Here is a 15,494-nt window from a genome sequence, read left to right on the forward strand (position 1 = left end):
AAGAGATATTTAAAATTTACTAAAATATTAAATAATATATATATAATTTCTGTTTTTATACATAATATATAGATTCTTCTATATTTATATGTTTTTCATATGTAATATATATTTTATCTACATTTTATATAGTTTTTTAAAAAAATCGATCAAAAATTATTTTCGACAAGGCTGAATTATAAATCGTATTTAGGCTTTAAAAAAATTCGTCCAGGACTATAGTAATATAGATAGATTGCATATACTACGCATACACTACGCATACACTACGCATATATTACATATACGCAGCACATATATAATATTTTAATAAACTTTGATACTTTATATTATTTTTTTAAAAATATAAAGTATAATTATTGAAAAATGCCATCTGTTTTTGTATCAAAAGATGGAACTATTTTAACAGAAAAACCTTTTTCTGCAAGGTAAATAATTCCATAGATTCATAAAAGTTATATTTAATTCTTTAGATTAAACGATATTGCACATCAAATTTATCTAATTTTTATGCTTTATCTAAGCACTTTGTTTACGGTTTGTTTAAAAATTAGGGTTATGTAAAAATTAATAATACTCAGTTTGATCCACAAAAGGGTATTGAAAAGTATCATTTGAAACAAAATACACAAAGAACTACAAATACTTCATCAAATAGATTCTCAAATAATCGGAAAACATGGGGTTATGATTCTTCAAATGAAAGACCTTTAGGACGACGATTAGGTAGTATTGATGATATTCGTTTACCTCCATGTGGTTCATGTTGCGGAGGTAATTAATATATAATTATCGTAATAAATGCGTGTTATATTCATTTATTAAAAAAAAGCAATTCAAGAGAATTATATAACCCCTTTGAGTTCCCCAAGGTTCAATGGAACTTAAATAAAAGACCTGAAATATGGGGAAGGCAGATTATTATGTATGTTTTTATAAAATTATCAGTTTTAGTAGAAGAATTGTTTAATAAGATTATGTTGTTTATGTAAAGGATTTTTTTGTATTTAACAACCTTTTTTGCAAGAAAATGGAGATTCTTTTATATCTTGAATAATTTATAGTGTAAGACAAAGACAAAAGAGATTTACGTGAAGAACAATAGAATAACTAGAAAATGGATTTTAATAAGGTTAGGAGATTTAGGATTTTTAAAAGTTTTTTTAAAAACTTTTAAATCAGAGAAAAAGAAATGAATTTCATTCATATAATGCAAAACGGAAAAAAAAAGAGAAACTGGTGATAAATAAATCGAAAAATAATATTCATACAGTTGCTACAGGGCCTAGGAAATATACGGGTATTTTTGTTTTCATTAATTAATTGGTTTAATGAAATAGTTACTATTGCTCTTCCAGGAAGTATCGTTGCAAATGCACAAGGACTAGAATTAAAAACCGCACTTGTTGGACAAGTTAGTATTAAAAATCATATTTTGCTTCAAAAAAATTAATGATTAAAAGATTGCTAGAGCTTTAGTTATTTTTTGTGTGGATGAAGTTGTTATTTTTGATGATTCTGGAATACCAAAAGAACAAAATATTTTTGAGAGACATGATGGAGTAAGCAATGAAAATGTGTTTTTTATTCATTTATTACGTTACATGGAAACACCGCAGTATGCTTTTGTTTTAAAAAATTATTTTTTCATGAAATAATTTTATAAAGATATCTAAGAAAATCATTATTTCCAATACATCGAGATCTTCGGTTTACCGGGCTATTAAATCCTTTAGATTGTCCTCATCATTTACGTATAGATGAAGATTTTCCATATAGAGAAGGTATCACATTGGATTCCTCATTATACCCAAAGGTTCCTAAGAATTGCACGTTAGTAGAAGCAGGTTTGAGACAAAAGGTACTAGTTTCGGATAGAATTAAACCAGGTGTTCGCGTAACACTGTTTATGAAGGAGATGTCCTCACAAAAGAAATATATCAATGCGGAAGTAGTAAGTCCGTCTACTCCACGAGAAACAATGGGATATTATTGGGGTTACACTGTTCGTTTTGCAAGTTCTTTGTCTGCAGTGTTAACAGAATCACCATATGAAAATGGTTATGATTTAACTATTGGCACATCAGAAAGAGGTGTGGCATTTGAAGAGATAAAAGATAATATTCCAAATTTTAATCATATTCTTATTGTTTTTGGGGGATTAGCAGGACTAGAAGCAGCAGTAGATGCTGATCAGAACTTAGATATTGGAGGAGATCGTGTAGAAGAACTTTTCGATAGATGGATAAATGTATGTCCTGCACAAGGATGCAGAACAATACGTACGGAAGAAGCATTGCTAATCACTTTAGCACAACTAAAAGCAATTATTATGAAAAAGGGTAAATAATAATATCTAATATGAAAATTAATCAAAAAATATTTTTAAATATTTATTGTTGAACATCTATATAATTCATATAAAATAGTCAAATATCGATACAAAAATGCCTTTCACATGCTTTATAGATATTTCCACTAATTTTGTCGATTCTTTCTTAAAATATTTTCAATAAATAGTTCACCGGCTTTATAACTAGATCGGACTAGTGGCCCTGATGCAATATACATAAATCCCATATTTTCTGCCATTTTCTTATATTTTTCAAAGGTATCTGGGTGAACATACTCGTACACCTTCACAACATTAGTTTATATGTTTCAAACTTATATAACATACTTTCATATGTTTTTTAGTTGGTCTAGATATTTCGTTAAATGTCATTAAAAAAGCATATCAAAATTACCTCATATATTGACCAAATGTAACAATATCAACATTTATTTTACGTAGCTCTTTAAGTGCTGCTTTAATTTCTTCTTCAGTTTCACCAATACCAAGCATAAAACTCGTTTTTGTGATTAAATTGGGTCGACATATTTTTGCATATTCCAAAACACTTAAACTTTGACGAAATGTAGCCCGTCTATCACGAACATGTGGTGTTAATGTCTCAACTGTCTCAAGATTATGTGCAAAAACATCCAATCCTGACATGACAACGGTTGCCACGCTATTCATTTGACCACCAAAATCACCTGTTAATGCTTCAATCAGAATATTTGGAGACCTATGTCCAATTTCAATATCAATTTAAGACATCCCATTTGAATAATATTACCTTTTTTTTACTTCGATAATTGTTTCTGCAAAATGTGCTGCTCCCCCATCTTTCAAATCATCTCGGTCTACACTTGTTAATACAATATATCCAAGACCCCAACGAGCTATAGCTTCCGCCGTATGTACAGGTTCTTTTGGATTAAGCGGTGGAGGTGTAGCGCTTGTTTTGACTGAGCAAAAACGACATCCTCGTGTACATATATCCCCCATCAGCATAATAGTAGCTGTAGCAGATAATTTACTACTTCCTCCCCAGCATTCGCTAATATTTGGGCCTATTCAAATATTATTATACTTTCTAGATAATATATAATGCGTATATATTACGCATTATATATCTAAATGCATTACAGCGTGCTTCTTCACAAACAGTATGCAAACCGAGACCACGAAGATCCCGCCTAATACGTTTATAATTATCACTATCAGGAATAGAACGTGTACGTAGCCAACTTGGAAGGCGTGCCGGTACTAGAGATTCTGAAGGCGTTTTACTTAATACATTAGATTGAATAAAATCCTGAAAGGAAGGTCCAGTAGCAAGTCTATCATGAAATATTTGGGATTTAACTTGTGCACTGCGTAATAATCGTTTTGACATGTCTTAATCTGACAGAGAAAGTATAATAAAAATTATAAAAAAACCAAAAGAAAATATTTAAATAAATAAACTATAGGATTGACAATTGTATATTCCAAATTATGTGTTAAACATAATTTGGAATATATATTATTGTTGGTAATATGAGAGTAGACGGATATGTATTTAGTGAATCTCAGTGCTAGTTCCGGACACACTAACTGCTTGCAATCTGGTATTTGAGGATTTATTAAGAGTCCATTCATAGCATTTATAGCGCATATATAACGCATATATAACGCATTTATTCCAAAAAAGTACAGAATCTGGTTTATTATCTTGCATATAGTTGCATTTTTCAGTTTTTCAGTGATTTAATGAAGGTTTTTTTATTTTTTATAAATCATTCTTTAACACATTTAGTGTCGTGTTTTACGTGATTTTCGTAGACGTATAGCTGTTGCTCAGGCTGAGCCTTTACGCCAAGCATTACGTTATATCGTTAGAAACACTACATTACCTGCTCAAGTAAGAATTCGCGCTCAACAACGATTAATTGAAATGCCTTCCGATACACGCACAACCCGAGTAAAAAATCGATGTATTGAATCAGGAAAAGGACGTGGTATTTTTAGAGATTTTCGTCTTTGTCGGGTATATATATATATATTATATTATATTAATCCTGAGCCTTATTTTTAGTATCAATTTAGATTAAATGCACTTGAAGGATATTTGCCTGGTGTTCAAAAAGTAATTATCCTTTATTATATATATATATTTATATTTTAAAAGGCTAGTTGGTAATGTTTTTTTGAAATATTTAAAAAAAACAAATCTGATAAAAAAATGTTATAAATATCTTTATTTATATAGAACTATTACATTTTAAGTGTGAAAAAGTATTATTTTTATTTAAAAATAAAATTGATATAACTATTGATTAATCAGTCAATTAATATTAGAAAAAATATCTTTTAAATCTAACAACTTTTATATTTACAGTCTATTTTATAGTTTTTTAAATAAACTTGATTGAATAAGTATTTATATATTTTTCTTTTATCTGTTCTTAAGGGTTAATCAGGATATTTTAATCTTATCTCGTTTTTATCAACGTTAGTCGATTTTTTTAAAGATTAAAAAAATTAATAATTTATTAACAAAAAATGAGATATTTAAGGGAAAGAAAGGTACCAAATAGATATTTTTTAATAAGAATTAAATGTTTCTAACAAGAAATCAGGTATTTTCAGGTTCAGATTGTGTTTCAAAAGAAGATAAAAGTTTATTAACAAAAAATATGAATTCTCAAGAAAATGAGAATAAATCAGCACAAAAAGTATATATAACACAATCAAGAATGAATATGAGTGATAAAAATTGTAATTGATATCAATTGGAATGATATAGTTTAATTAAACCAGTTTCTGTATCATCAGAACGGTTAAGAGGTTTACGCAAAAAAAAATATTGTTCAGAAAAGAATTGTCATAATAGAGAAAGAGTAAAATACGTGGATATTTTAAGGGATTTCTTCACTAGATCTCAAATTCCAACTGAGAAGAAAGGATCTTTGATTTTATTTGAAGCGGTTGAAGCAGCACGATGTTCTTTGAATAGAGATGATATGGAAAAAAAAAATAAGAATGCAGCTTCTGGGGATAAAGATAGAAATAAGAGTTTCGAAAGAAAAGGGAAAACATATTTAACTCAAGGACTTTATGCATTTTCATTTAATTATACCAGAGAATCTGTTAAGGTCTAATTATATAGTTATGTATATTAATGAATATTAGGATTCAAATAATTTGAAAAAAAAAGAAATATTTCCTCTGCCAATACATTATGGGATTACATTGATCGATCATTTAAGGGATTTTAAATTGCCATGGAATTTATTTGCTACATCAAAGAAATCATACAGACCAGGAGGTTGGAGATATATTAAACAAAGCATAAATCATATTTCTAAAATTTTAAACGATTTTAATTTATACTAGATATTTATGGCAAAGAAAAGTTTAAAAAGATTTTTCGTCCTAAATGCAATTGCAAACAAGGTTCTGACTGTGGAGATGGTTGTTTAAATAGGTTTAAAAAGATATTTAAAAAAAAGAAATTTATTGAATTTTAAAGAGAACTTTTTTATGAATGTGATGATGCTACATGTGCTCTTGATAATTCCCAAGAATGTTCTAATCGTGCTTTTCAAGATTATACAAAAAAAAGAATGGAAGGAAGACTTTCTTCCTTAAATACGGAAATTATTTGGGTTTAAGATTTGTTTAAAAACAAAAAAATATTATTAACGATAGCATAGACAGGAAAATGTGGATTTGGTCTTCGATCTCTTCGTGATTTCGAAGCAAACTCTCTTATAGTTGAGTACTGTGGAGAAGTAATAGAGAAAAATGAATTGTTTCGTAGAATGAATAGTATTTACAAAGATGCTCGGGTAAAATTTACTTAAATTCGAATAAAATATATATTTAAATACGTGTAGAATTATTATTTTTTAAATTTTGAGTCAGGACTCGTCTTAGACGCTGGAATAAAGGGAAACGAAGCTCGCTTTATTAACCATTCTTGTAAGCCTAATTGTAAAATTGAAAAATGGTATGTGAAGGGTATTCCACGTATTGGTGTTTTTGTCGGAGAAGCTGGATTGTTTGCAGGAGAAGATATAACATATGATTATAATTTTAGGAAAGCAAAAGCTCATTGTATTATTATTTAACTATTAATAGTTGGTTTGAAGGAGCAGAACAACAAATTTGTTATTGTGCTTCAGCAAATTGTCGAGGTTTTATAGGAAAAAAATATACTAAAAATAACTTAACAGAAAAGCCTTCGAAATCTTTAAAATAATAATTGAATTACAAAATATATTTTAAAAATATTTTTATTCAAAATAATTTCATTTATAATTATCATAGCAACATTACCAATCAACATACCACTTTTATTAACATCAGATCAATTATAATATCAAATTATATTATTAATATTCTATATATTGAATTTAGGCATTAATACTTGTTAAAATCTAAGTGGTTATATTTTTTAAAAAAAGATGATTCAAAACTTGGAAAAAAACATTAGAAAAACATATCTTCAGGCAAAAAGTAAGTTTTTAAAGACATTTTTGGTTTATACATATATATTAATAAAATTTTAGATCTTGGAACTTTAACATTTACAGAATCAATTCAAGAAAAAATTCAAGAAGATGAGATTAATGTGAATATTTATTATTTAAAGTGTATGCTTATTTATCCTGATAGTTTCAACTCTTTTGTGTTTCGTGTATTAAAAAAAAGGAAAATCTTAATACATCTAATCAACATACATTTATTGATCCTTTTGATCCTCCAGAACCATCACTTTATATTCAAAATGTTGGGGACGAATATTTCATTGTTTTAAACAAATTTCCGATTATTCCAAGACATTTTTTACTTGTAACAAAAGGTACTTTCTAGAAAAAGAAAAAAAAATATAACTTTGATTCAATATAGAATTTAAAAAACAGTCAGAAGATTTATTAATAGATGACATTGCGGTAATTTGGGAATGTTTAGATTCTATGAAAGATAGACATATGGCATTTTATAATTGTGGGCCTCAATCTGGTGCAAGGTACTTATTTATATATAAATATATAATTATCAATGATTTTATACTTTTTTAGTCAACCTCATAAACATATCCAATTTATATCTTTAGAGAATAACATTGTATCAACACTATATCCGGATGAAATTATAAATATTGCAGATAGTATAGAACCATTTAAGATTTTCATTTAATAACATAGACAACAGTAAAAAATCCATGGTCTCATCCGAAAATTCCTTTCATTCATTATATTTTCCCCATTGTTTCATCTTCTCCAAAGGATCTTATTGATATGTTTTCTAAATTATTATCATTTACAACAAAAGCTTCTCAAGCTTTTAAAATGGGTGAGATTAGCTACAATTTTGCGATGAGTAAACAATGGATGTTTATGGCACCTCGTATTATGGAATCCTGGAACAATATAAGTGTTAATACTACCGGTATGGTTGGAATGTTGTTAGTAAAATCTGAGGAAGAATTAAACTTAGTTAAAAATACTGGAATTTTAAAAATTTTAAGACAGCTAGGAATAGATAAAAATATAATACCATCTAACACGTATAACTAAAAATTAATATATAATTAACAAACATTTTTATTTAATGTATCCAATGATTTCAAGTGTTCTTGTTGAAAATGTCCAAATATGTATATCAATTAAAGGTTTTGTATTAAGCATATCTAGCGCTCAATACCATTAAATATAAACTAGACATATATATATACTTGTATTTTGGATTTTGTATTGAGTGCTATTTTTAAATTTACTATATTAAGTATTCAGAAGTCGTTAAATCCATCTCCAACAGTATAGTATATTTTTTTAATAACATTTAAAATAAATAACATGAAATATTTAATCCAGATTAATATTTTCCATATAAGCTATCAATTTCAATATTTCCATCTTTATATCCATCTACAATTTCAGTAAGTTTTTCAATTAAATATAAATCATCTTCAATTTCATGTTCAATCAATGCAAAATCCATATCAAAAACAATGCTTTTTTTATATATGTTATTTTGTAATAAAATATTTAGCAAATATTTCGACTTAATAGAAATATCTTTCTTTTAAACCTTTCACTTTTTAATAGTTTAAGTGACTGATTTATATTCCATAAATTTAAATGATATATCTGCTAAATTAGAAATATGTAAAACATTAATATTATAGAAATTCAATAGCTTAAACAATTCTATTAAAATTTCCACTGATATAAATCTTTAATAATAGTTAGTCAAATATCTTTTTTAATATAATTAATTTCAAAATAAGGAATGAAATATTGAAATTTCTCTAGAATAACTGATAAAAAAACATTTTTTTGTAAACGAGACTTCAATAAATCCTTTAATAAGCTCATATCCTCAAATATTTATATATATTTTTATATTAGAAACAGATTTGTTTATCTGAAATATATAAAGGACATTATTAATAACAGTTTTCTGTAAAAATAATAGATCAAATAAAAATTCCACTTTTCATTATGTATATTATGTAATGTAAGGGTTATAATTTGTTCCAGATATTTATAAGATAATTTGTCTAAAATATTAAACTTTATATAATCGCCATATTTTATATTGTTGATTTGTTTCTATTTAATGTCTCTCATAAGACTGTAAGGCTTTAATAATCATTTAAATCAATAGACTTAAAATAATTTACGGTAAAAGGTACCGATTTATCTGTAAAAAAAATAAGTGACAAACTAACCTTTAATGTTTAATCATATTTTTAAAATTATCAAAAAAATATTTGATATATTTAATATAAATTTAAAAATCCAAAGAATCCTTTCTTTTGAAAGATAAATAAGACTTTGGAGATTAAAAAATTATAAAGCATTTCTCTATAATTATTACCTAAAGATATTTTTGATCTAATAAATCATTAAATTTTCAAAAAAAAATCATTTTTTTAAATCAAAACATAGATTCATTCTTAACATTTTTATTAAAAAAATGTCTTTTTAGATTAATTTAATAAATATACCCTAGTTATATTTAGATGAGTTAAAAATTCTTAATTAAATAATTTAAAAAACTCGAGTACAGAACATTACTATCTATTAACTCTTAGTAAATAATCATTTAATATCACAGGAACAAAACCTTGCTTTTTTTATTAGTTTTTTCAAAAACTAATTAAAGGATATAAAAATTTTAACTAAAAATCTAATAATAATGATAAATTTATATCAATATCTAACCCATTAAAATACCGAATATTTTAAAAATATAAATATGTATATGTATTAACGAAAATATTCCATCTGTATATTACTTTTATAAAAAACATTAATTTTCATCATGATCCACTATTTGACTTTTCATATACTCCTTCCATAATTCTTGATGAACTTCTCTCAAATCAGAGTAATATCCGTATAACGTTTGTAACTCATTTTGCAAGTTTTTAATATATAATTGTAATACCGACTCAGATGCAATAGACTTGATATTATTAAATATAAATCGATAATCATCACATTATTTACCGAAAATTCACTTAAATCTTTTCTCATTAATGTTAAATCATCTTCATACCATGCTGTTTTATTTTTTAATTCATTAAAAACATGCAAGTTCTTTAAAATGGAATAATCATTCATATCTTGAAAATTTTGGATCTTTTTAAAAGTAGGTATATTTTGTAAAGATATTTTATTTTCAAAAAATCCCCGATAGATAACTTTACAACAAATAGATGTTATTGGTCCTGAAATAGATAAATAATTTGACATTACAAATAATATATTTTACCATCTTGCTTGCTAAATGTATGAATTATTTGACGAGTAGCAATATCCCATAAAAATACATCCTTATCTTGAGATCCTGATATTAAAAGAGATCCATCAAAAGATAATGTCAAACATGAGATAGCATTTTTATGTCCTTTAAATATCGTTGATTCATCGTTAACGCTTTGAATAACTTTTTTTGACCCCCCTATTGCTTCATAAAAAGATTCCAAAGATTTCTCTTCTGCAAAGCCATATAAATCAACAAGATAAACATCACCTTGATCATTCCCCGCATAAAACGCTCTTTCTGCTGGATCTATTGCAAGACAAGTTACTGGTTTAGGAAAAACAAACGTCGTAAGAAGACTTTGAGTACTTAAATCCCACACCTTTAAATTTTAGTTTTATTAAAAATCAAATAAAAATAAAACCAACATTTACTGTGCTATCCAAAGAAGATGTAAAAACTCTTGCAGAATTAGCTGTCCCAAACCCACAAACAATGTCTGTAATTGCTAAACTATGATCATTCCATGTTTTTACAGGGCATCCCTCCTTTTTGGAATATAAATCAACTATATCTAACAATCTCCATAAACATAAATGATTATCTTCAGATCCTGTCAAAAAAAATGAATCATGCATCACAAATGTAATTGCTGTTATCTTTTGATAATGTGCGTCATGAACAAACATCAAATTTCCAGATGATATCTTCTATTTTTAGATTTAATACTAAAAAATATATTTCCAACCTGCCAAAGATATATTTTTCCTTGTAATGTACCTCCAACTGCCCAATAAACATCATGAGAAACAGCAAACGCCGTTAATGTTTCAGGAAGAATTATTTTTTGAAATATACTTTCCTTTATTTACCAATTATTTCCTTGAATTATTCAATATTTATATATCTACCTTCTGCCATGAATATATATGAAGAATAGGTTTTTCTCTTTGACTAGAAAAAATATACTTTTCCGTAATAAATATTCCTTTTAAACAACAATCATTTTGTTTAAATTTCATTATTTGACATCCCGTATAAAGATCATAGACATATATATATGTATCGTCTACCAATTTTTCATTTTTATAACCGATAACTATAATTTCTTGAAAATTCCCTTGATTCATAGATTTTTTTCCTTAAAATAATAATAATAAGCAACTCAATTCAATTTATCATCTTTTTTCAAATAAATAACTTCCTGCTTAAAACTATAACCCTAAAAAATCAAAGATATAAGACGATCTTAAAAAGATAAACTAATTTAAGCGGATTAAATAATAAAACATTAAATAAAAATTAATAATAATTCCGAGAAATATTTCTTTTTTTCTAAAAAAAAGTCGATATCAAAACTATTAAAAATCAATCCAAATATTTATATGATAATAAAATATTATATTATTATATTTTAACATAAATATATGTTTTTGTTGCGAATTAGACTCTTAATATTTCATTATAAAAGTATAAATTCTTTAAAAAAAAGTTAATTATAAATTTATTTTAAACTTAACTTTATTATACTTCGTTTTATTTTATGAAAAATCTATGGATTATATATTGAGTTTATGTATATTTGATAATATTAAGTTTTTTTGTTTATAAACTTTTTATATCTTCGTATGTGTCCTTTGCACGAACACCAACTACATAAGATGGATTTTTCCATTATGACCCTTAAAACTTATACCTTTGTCTATATTTTTGGAGGAATTACTTTTATACCTCTTGTTTTTGTTATATTTTTCGTTTACAGCTGGATTGTTTTGCCAGATGTAGATCAGACAGTTTTTAAATCTTTTAAAAAATATTCTTTCTTGAATAAAAAAAATAGATTGAAAACACTAGATTCACTGGATGAAGCGACAGGTGTTTATAAAACGGGATGGATTCGAGTGACTCGTGAGGTGGATGAGATGGATATTGAAAATATTGAAAATAAAATGTCTGGGACTGAAGGAGGAACGGGAAATAATATAGCGGGACAAACACCGGGAAATAACATGAGTGGGGGGATCCTTAATACAACAAATGTAAAAAAACAAAGAAAGGGACCGGCACTTTTTTTTGCAGTGTTAAAACATGGAAATCTTTTTTTATATGATAAAGAAAATCGATCAGATGTAAAATATGTGATTGTGTTAGCGCAATATCATGTTAGTATATACCCTAAAGGATCTAAGGATGGAGAGCTTTTTACAAGGACCCACGCAATTTGTTTATCTCGGGAAAAAAATGAACAAAAAAAATTGAAAAAAGATACTGAAAGTATTTTAGATGAAACAAGACCAAGAAATAAATTTTTGATATATAATTCAAATCCGTCGGATCAGGAGGACTGGTATTTTTTATTGATCCAGGCAAGTAAGACTTTAGATAAGAAATGTGAATGGAAAGAAAATCCGTGTGTATCAGCAGTACCATTAATATTTCATTCGAAACATATGTCAAAGTTGATTCATGCAATTCATTCGACTGATGCGCAGCTTGAAACGAGATGGTTAAATGCGTTATTAGGTCGTTTGTTTCTAGGATTATATCGTACACGTTTTTCACAGGAATATATAATTGAAAAAATAAGAAAGAAAGTATCTCGAATTAAAAAACCTGGATTTTTGTCAGATATTGTAGTTAAAGGGGTGGATATTGGGGACAGTATTCCATATATTACATGTCCTAGGCTTAGAGATCTTTCTTCGGATGGACAATTAAATATTGACGCAATGATTACATATAATGGGAATTTTAGAATAGAAATTGCGACTACTGCGACATTAAATTTAGGGAGTCGATTTAAAGCTCGGCAAGTTGAACTGATGTTAGCAGTAATATTAAAAAAATTCGAAGGGACTTTAGCATTAATTATTAAACCCCCTCCAAGTAATCGACTTTGGTATGGATTTTATGAAATGCCAAAGGTTAAATGAATATTCTTAGTATGTGTATTTAACAAATATATAGATAGATATGACTATTGAACCTATCGTGTTTTCGAAACAAATTACATACTCCATGATATTAAAAGTTATCGAGAATAGAATACGTGAAACTGTATGGGCTTATATATTTTTTCACTTTTTTAATTACCCTTTAGATTCATAATACACTTGTTTTTCCTTATATGGAAGATTTTGAATTTTATGACACAACAGATCAATTTTTTAGAGGAGGAATTTGGGATCATTCAAAAATGCAAGAAAAAGAGTCGGAGTCAGAAAAAGAAATTTCAGTGATAGAAAAACAAGAAAGCAATGAAGAAACATTATTAGATGTATTAGATGATATCAAAGAGAAATCAAACTTATCAAAAATGGTTTCAACAAATTCTGAAAACGAAGCGCCCAATAAATCAAAGCATTCCATTTTGCTCACTACATTGAGATCTTCTGGTTCGGAAGTAAAAAAGAATCCTTTGAAAAGATCATCATCATACAATACGATTTCTGATAATAGTTCACTAGTTGACCTAGAGAACCGATCAAGTACGGAAATTCCCTCGGGAGATAAATCTTTCAAGGATTTATGCGGTAAATCATTTGTTACTGCAGCTGCAATAAGTGCCTTTGGAAAATCTACTGTTTTACCGAAAACATTTAATAAGATATCTCATTTTAAAACTCCTAAATCAGAAGATATAAGTAAATTGGATATAGAGTTGGATAAAAAGGCTATTGATGTTGAGAATGAGGTGAAAATTTTATCTTTGATTAGTTTTTATATTAATAATTATTTAGAGTATTACATCTAGTACTTCTACAAATTCATTTAAATCCTCGTTTACAACTAAAAAAGAACGTCTTAGTGCAGCTTTTGCTACAATGCGGGAAAATACTATATTTGACAATAAACGAAAGTCTGAATCTGGTGAAAAAAGTTCACTATCATCAAGCGTTAGTTCTGCTACAAATACTGTACGTCGATGGGGCGCAAATTATATTGCAAAAAGACATGGTAATCGCAATAGAGATTATATTTTTATTTCTAATAATAAAACAGGGAATACATCTATTGATTCGGAATCGTTAAATTATACGTCTTCACATACATCTCCTTTAAGCTTCCAAGTTAATAAGAAAAAGACATCGTCAAGTAATTTGAACGAAAATCCTCCAGATTATTCAGAAATCTCTACAGATTCTATTGTATATGATTCATTACAATTAAGCGAACCATCATGTGCTACTACAACAGATACTGTTCATGCATTTTCAAATAAACATATTTCGATTCCAGAGCCTCTTGAATCTATGACGGAACAATCATATACTATTAGTAAGCCATTTAGCCAAAGAACGGATTTGGATTATGATACATTGTTACCTAAGCAAAGGCCAATACCTCCCATACTTCCTATGAGACGGGATTTACCCTCACCGCCTGCGCTTCCTGCAAGACGAAATGTGGTTAAACAAATTATTATTCCAGAGCCTTCTAAAACTCTTGACAATGCAAATAGTCATAAAACGAATGTAGATAGTGATGATAGGGTTGTAGATTGCGATGATAAGAATGTGGATCATGATATTATAGCAGAAAATTTATTTCAAGATTCTTCTGAAAAAAATGATGAATCCAAAAATAATAATGAATTAGAAAACAGTATTGAGCAAAAAAGTTCTTTTGAGTTGGATAATATTATTGAATTAGAAAATACTATTGAGTTAGATAATATCACTGAACCTGAAGATACAACTCAACTGGCTGATACCAGTAAACTAGATGGTATTGCCGAATCAGAAAATAGTATGGAATTAGAAGATATGGTTGAATTGGAAGATATTATTAATTCGAAGAGTATAAAAAGATCGACGAATACTATTTAATGATTTAACTGGTGATATTATATTATTTTCCGATATAAAATAGCCTTTTAATATTGTAAGATGTATATGTATTAATATTTTCGATAAAATGTCTATAAACTGAACTTGATGATTAGTTATCCAAAATTAAATCAATGAATTAAAAGATATATTAAAAGAAAAATTATAGAAAACATATGGAATGATTCCTGTTCATTTATTTTCTATAAATTTCTTAAATATTTCTATATAGTGTCTTTGTAGTTTTTACTACTAAGGCAATCAACAAATATGCATTTATATAAAATCAATTAAACTCTCTTTATATTACGTTTTTTAAATTGCTGCATTTTTTATTCAACTATACGAATTGATATAAATTCTTGTATTTATATTATATATATTAGATAAATTTTTTAAAAAATTATACAATATTTAAGAAAAACATTATAAATACTAAAGATTTGATAGAAACATTAAGCAAAAATATTTATTTCAATTCATGACAAACATAAAAAATAAATATAAAAATATTTTTTCTAAAAAAAACAAAAATATATAAAGAGATTAAGGATTCCTTTTAGTCTTATGTC

At 26.8% G+C, this 15,494-nt stretch overlaps 9 protein-coding genes across 9 annotated transcripts; 6 read left to right on the forward strand and 3 right to left on the reverse strand.

Annotated features, from left to right (window-relative positions):
- Positions 1–366: 366 nt before the first annotated feature.
- PNEG_00682 (hypothetical protein) lies at positions 367–851 on the forward strand (the record flags this gene model as incomplete). Its single annotated transcript, XM_007874389.1, has 3 exons — positions 367–428; positions 474–537; positions 582–851. 3 exons carry the CDS (start codon positions 367–369, stop codon positions 780–782), a joined length of 327 nt encoding a protein of 108 aa, XP_007872580.1. The 3' UTR covers positions 783–851.
- Positions 852–1,117: 266 nt separating this feature from the next.
- PNEG_00683 (hypothetical protein) lies at positions 1,118–2,350 on the forward strand (the record flags this gene model as incomplete). The annotated part of the gene is made up of 5 exons (XM_007874390.1): positions 1,118–1,132; positions 1,183–1,300; positions 1,341–1,414; positions 1,464–1,618; positions 1,669–2,350. The coding sequence occupies 5 exons, from the start codon at positions 1,118–1,120 to the stop codon at positions 2,348–2,350; spliced, it is 1,044 nt and encodes a 347-aa protein (XP_007872581.1).
- Positions 1,587–3,836, reverse strand: PNEG_00684 (lipoyl synthase). Its single transcript, XM_007874391.1, has 7 exons — positions 3,476–3,836; positions 3,123–3,399; positions 2,748–3,071; positions 2,681–2,702; positions 2,406–2,637; positions 1,866–2,356; positions 1,587–1,820 (listed from the first exon to the last, which is right to left on the reverse strand). Exons 1-5 carry the CDS (start codon positions 3,723–3,725, stop codon positions 2,479–2,481), a joined length of 1,032 nt encoding a protein of 343 aa, XP_007872582.1. The 5' UTR covers positions 3,726–3,836; the 3' UTR covers positions 1,587–1,820; positions 1,866–2,356; positions 2,406–2,478.
- A 207-nt stretch (positions 3,837–4,043) lies between these two features.
- Positions 4,044–4,584, forward strand: PNEG_00685 (hypothetical protein). The gene is made up of 4 exons (XM_007874392.1): positions 4,044–4,087; positions 4,128–4,358; positions 4,407–4,457; positions 4,500–4,584. The coding sequence occupies exons 1-4, from the start codon at positions 4,082–4,084 to the stop codon at positions 4,509–4,511; spliced, it is 300 nt and encodes a 99-aa protein (XP_007872583.1). The 5' UTR covers positions 4,044–4,081; the 3' UTR covers positions 4,512–4,584.
- A 289-nt stretch (positions 4,585–4,873) lies between these two features.
- PNEG_00686 (hypothetical protein) lies at positions 4,874–6,444 on the forward strand (the record flags this gene model as incomplete). The annotated part of the gene is made up of 8 exons (XM_007874393.1): positions 4,874–4,897; positions 4,951–5,089; positions 5,132–5,460; positions 5,504–5,660; positions 5,708–5,798; positions 5,844–5,979; positions 6,028–6,162; positions 6,211–6,444. The coding sequence occupies 8 exons, from the start codon at positions 4,874–4,876 to the stop codon at positions 6,442–6,444; spliced, it is 1,245 nt and encodes a 414-aa protein (XP_007872584.1).
- Positions 6,445–6,780: 336 nt separating this feature from the next.
- PNEG_00687 (hypothetical protein) lies at positions 6,781–7,896 on the forward strand (the record flags this gene model as incomplete). Its single annotated transcript, XM_007874394.1, has 6 exons — positions 6,781–6,832; positions 6,886–6,947; positions 6,992–7,178; positions 7,226–7,346; positions 7,399–7,487; positions 7,532–7,896. The coding sequence occupies 6 exons, from the start codon at positions 6,781–6,783 to the stop codon at positions 7,894–7,896; spliced, it is 876 nt and encodes a 291-aa protein (XP_007872585.1).
- A 298-nt stretch (positions 7,897–8,194) lies between these two features.
- PNEG_04259 (hypothetical protein) lies at positions 8,195–8,654 on the reverse strand (the record flags this gene model as incomplete). Its single annotated transcript, XM_019757782.1, has 4 exons — positions 8,195–8,333; positions 8,411–8,472; positions 8,495–8,555; positions 8,641–8,654. The coding sequence occupies 4 exons, from the start codon at positions 8,652–8,654 to the stop codon at positions 8,195–8,197; spliced, it is 276 nt and encodes a 91-aa protein (XP_019613405.1).
- Positions 8,655–9,617: 963 nt separating this feature from the next.
- Positions 9,618–11,223, reverse strand: PNEG_00688 (hypothetical protein; the record flags this gene model as incomplete). Its single annotated transcript, XM_007874395.1, has 6 exons — positions 9,618–9,793; positions 9,838–10,058; positions 10,103–10,475; positions 10,522–10,800; positions 10,842–10,955; positions 11,005–11,223. 6 exons carry the CDS (start codon positions 11,221–11,223, stop codon positions 9,638–9,640), a joined length of 1,362 nt encoding a protein of 453 aa, XP_007872586.1. The 3' UTR covers positions 9,618–9,637.
- A 498-nt stretch (positions 11,224–11,721) lies between these two features.
- Positions 11,722–14,922, forward strand: PNEG_00689 (hypothetical protein; the record flags this gene model as incomplete). Its single annotated transcript, XM_007874396.1, has 5 exons — positions 11,722–13,017; positions 13,061–13,150; positions 13,194–13,787; positions 13,834–14,050; positions 14,096–14,922. 5 exons carry the CDS (start codon positions 11,722–11,724, stop codon positions 14,920–14,922), a joined length of 3,024 nt encoding a protein of 1,007 aa, XP_007872587.1.
- Between the last annotated feature and the right edge of the window lie 572 nt (positions 14,923–15,494).

The sequence above is a fragment of the Pneumocystis murina genome (assembly GCF_000349005.2).
Source record: "Pneumocystis murina B123 chromosome Unknown supercont1.2, whole genome shotgun sequence".
Classification (NCBI taxonomy): domain Eukaryota; kingdom Fungi; phylum Ascomycota; class Pneumocystomycetes; order Pneumocystales; family Pneumocystaceae; genus Pneumocystis; species Pneumocystis murina.

Bases quoted from the DNA above. Each gene is read 5' to 3' on its own strand.
- PNEG_00684 (XM_007874391.1), bottom strand. From the start codon at position 3,725: ATGTCAAAACGATTATTACGCAGTGCACAAGTTAAATCCCAAATATTT. The intron at 2,703-2,747 runs GTAATTTTGATA...CGAAATATCTAG, and splicing joins ACATTTGGTCAATATATGAG to ACCAACTAAAAAACATATGA. The intron at 2,638-2,680 runs GTATGTTATATA...AATGTTGTGAAG, and splicing joins CAACTAAAAAACATATGAAA to GTGTACGAGTATGTTCACCC.
- PNEG_00685 (XM_007874392.1), top strand. The intron at 4,359-4,406 runs GTATATATATAT...CCTTATTTTTAG, and splicing joins GAGATTTTCGTCTTTGTCGG to TATCAATTTAGATTAAATGC.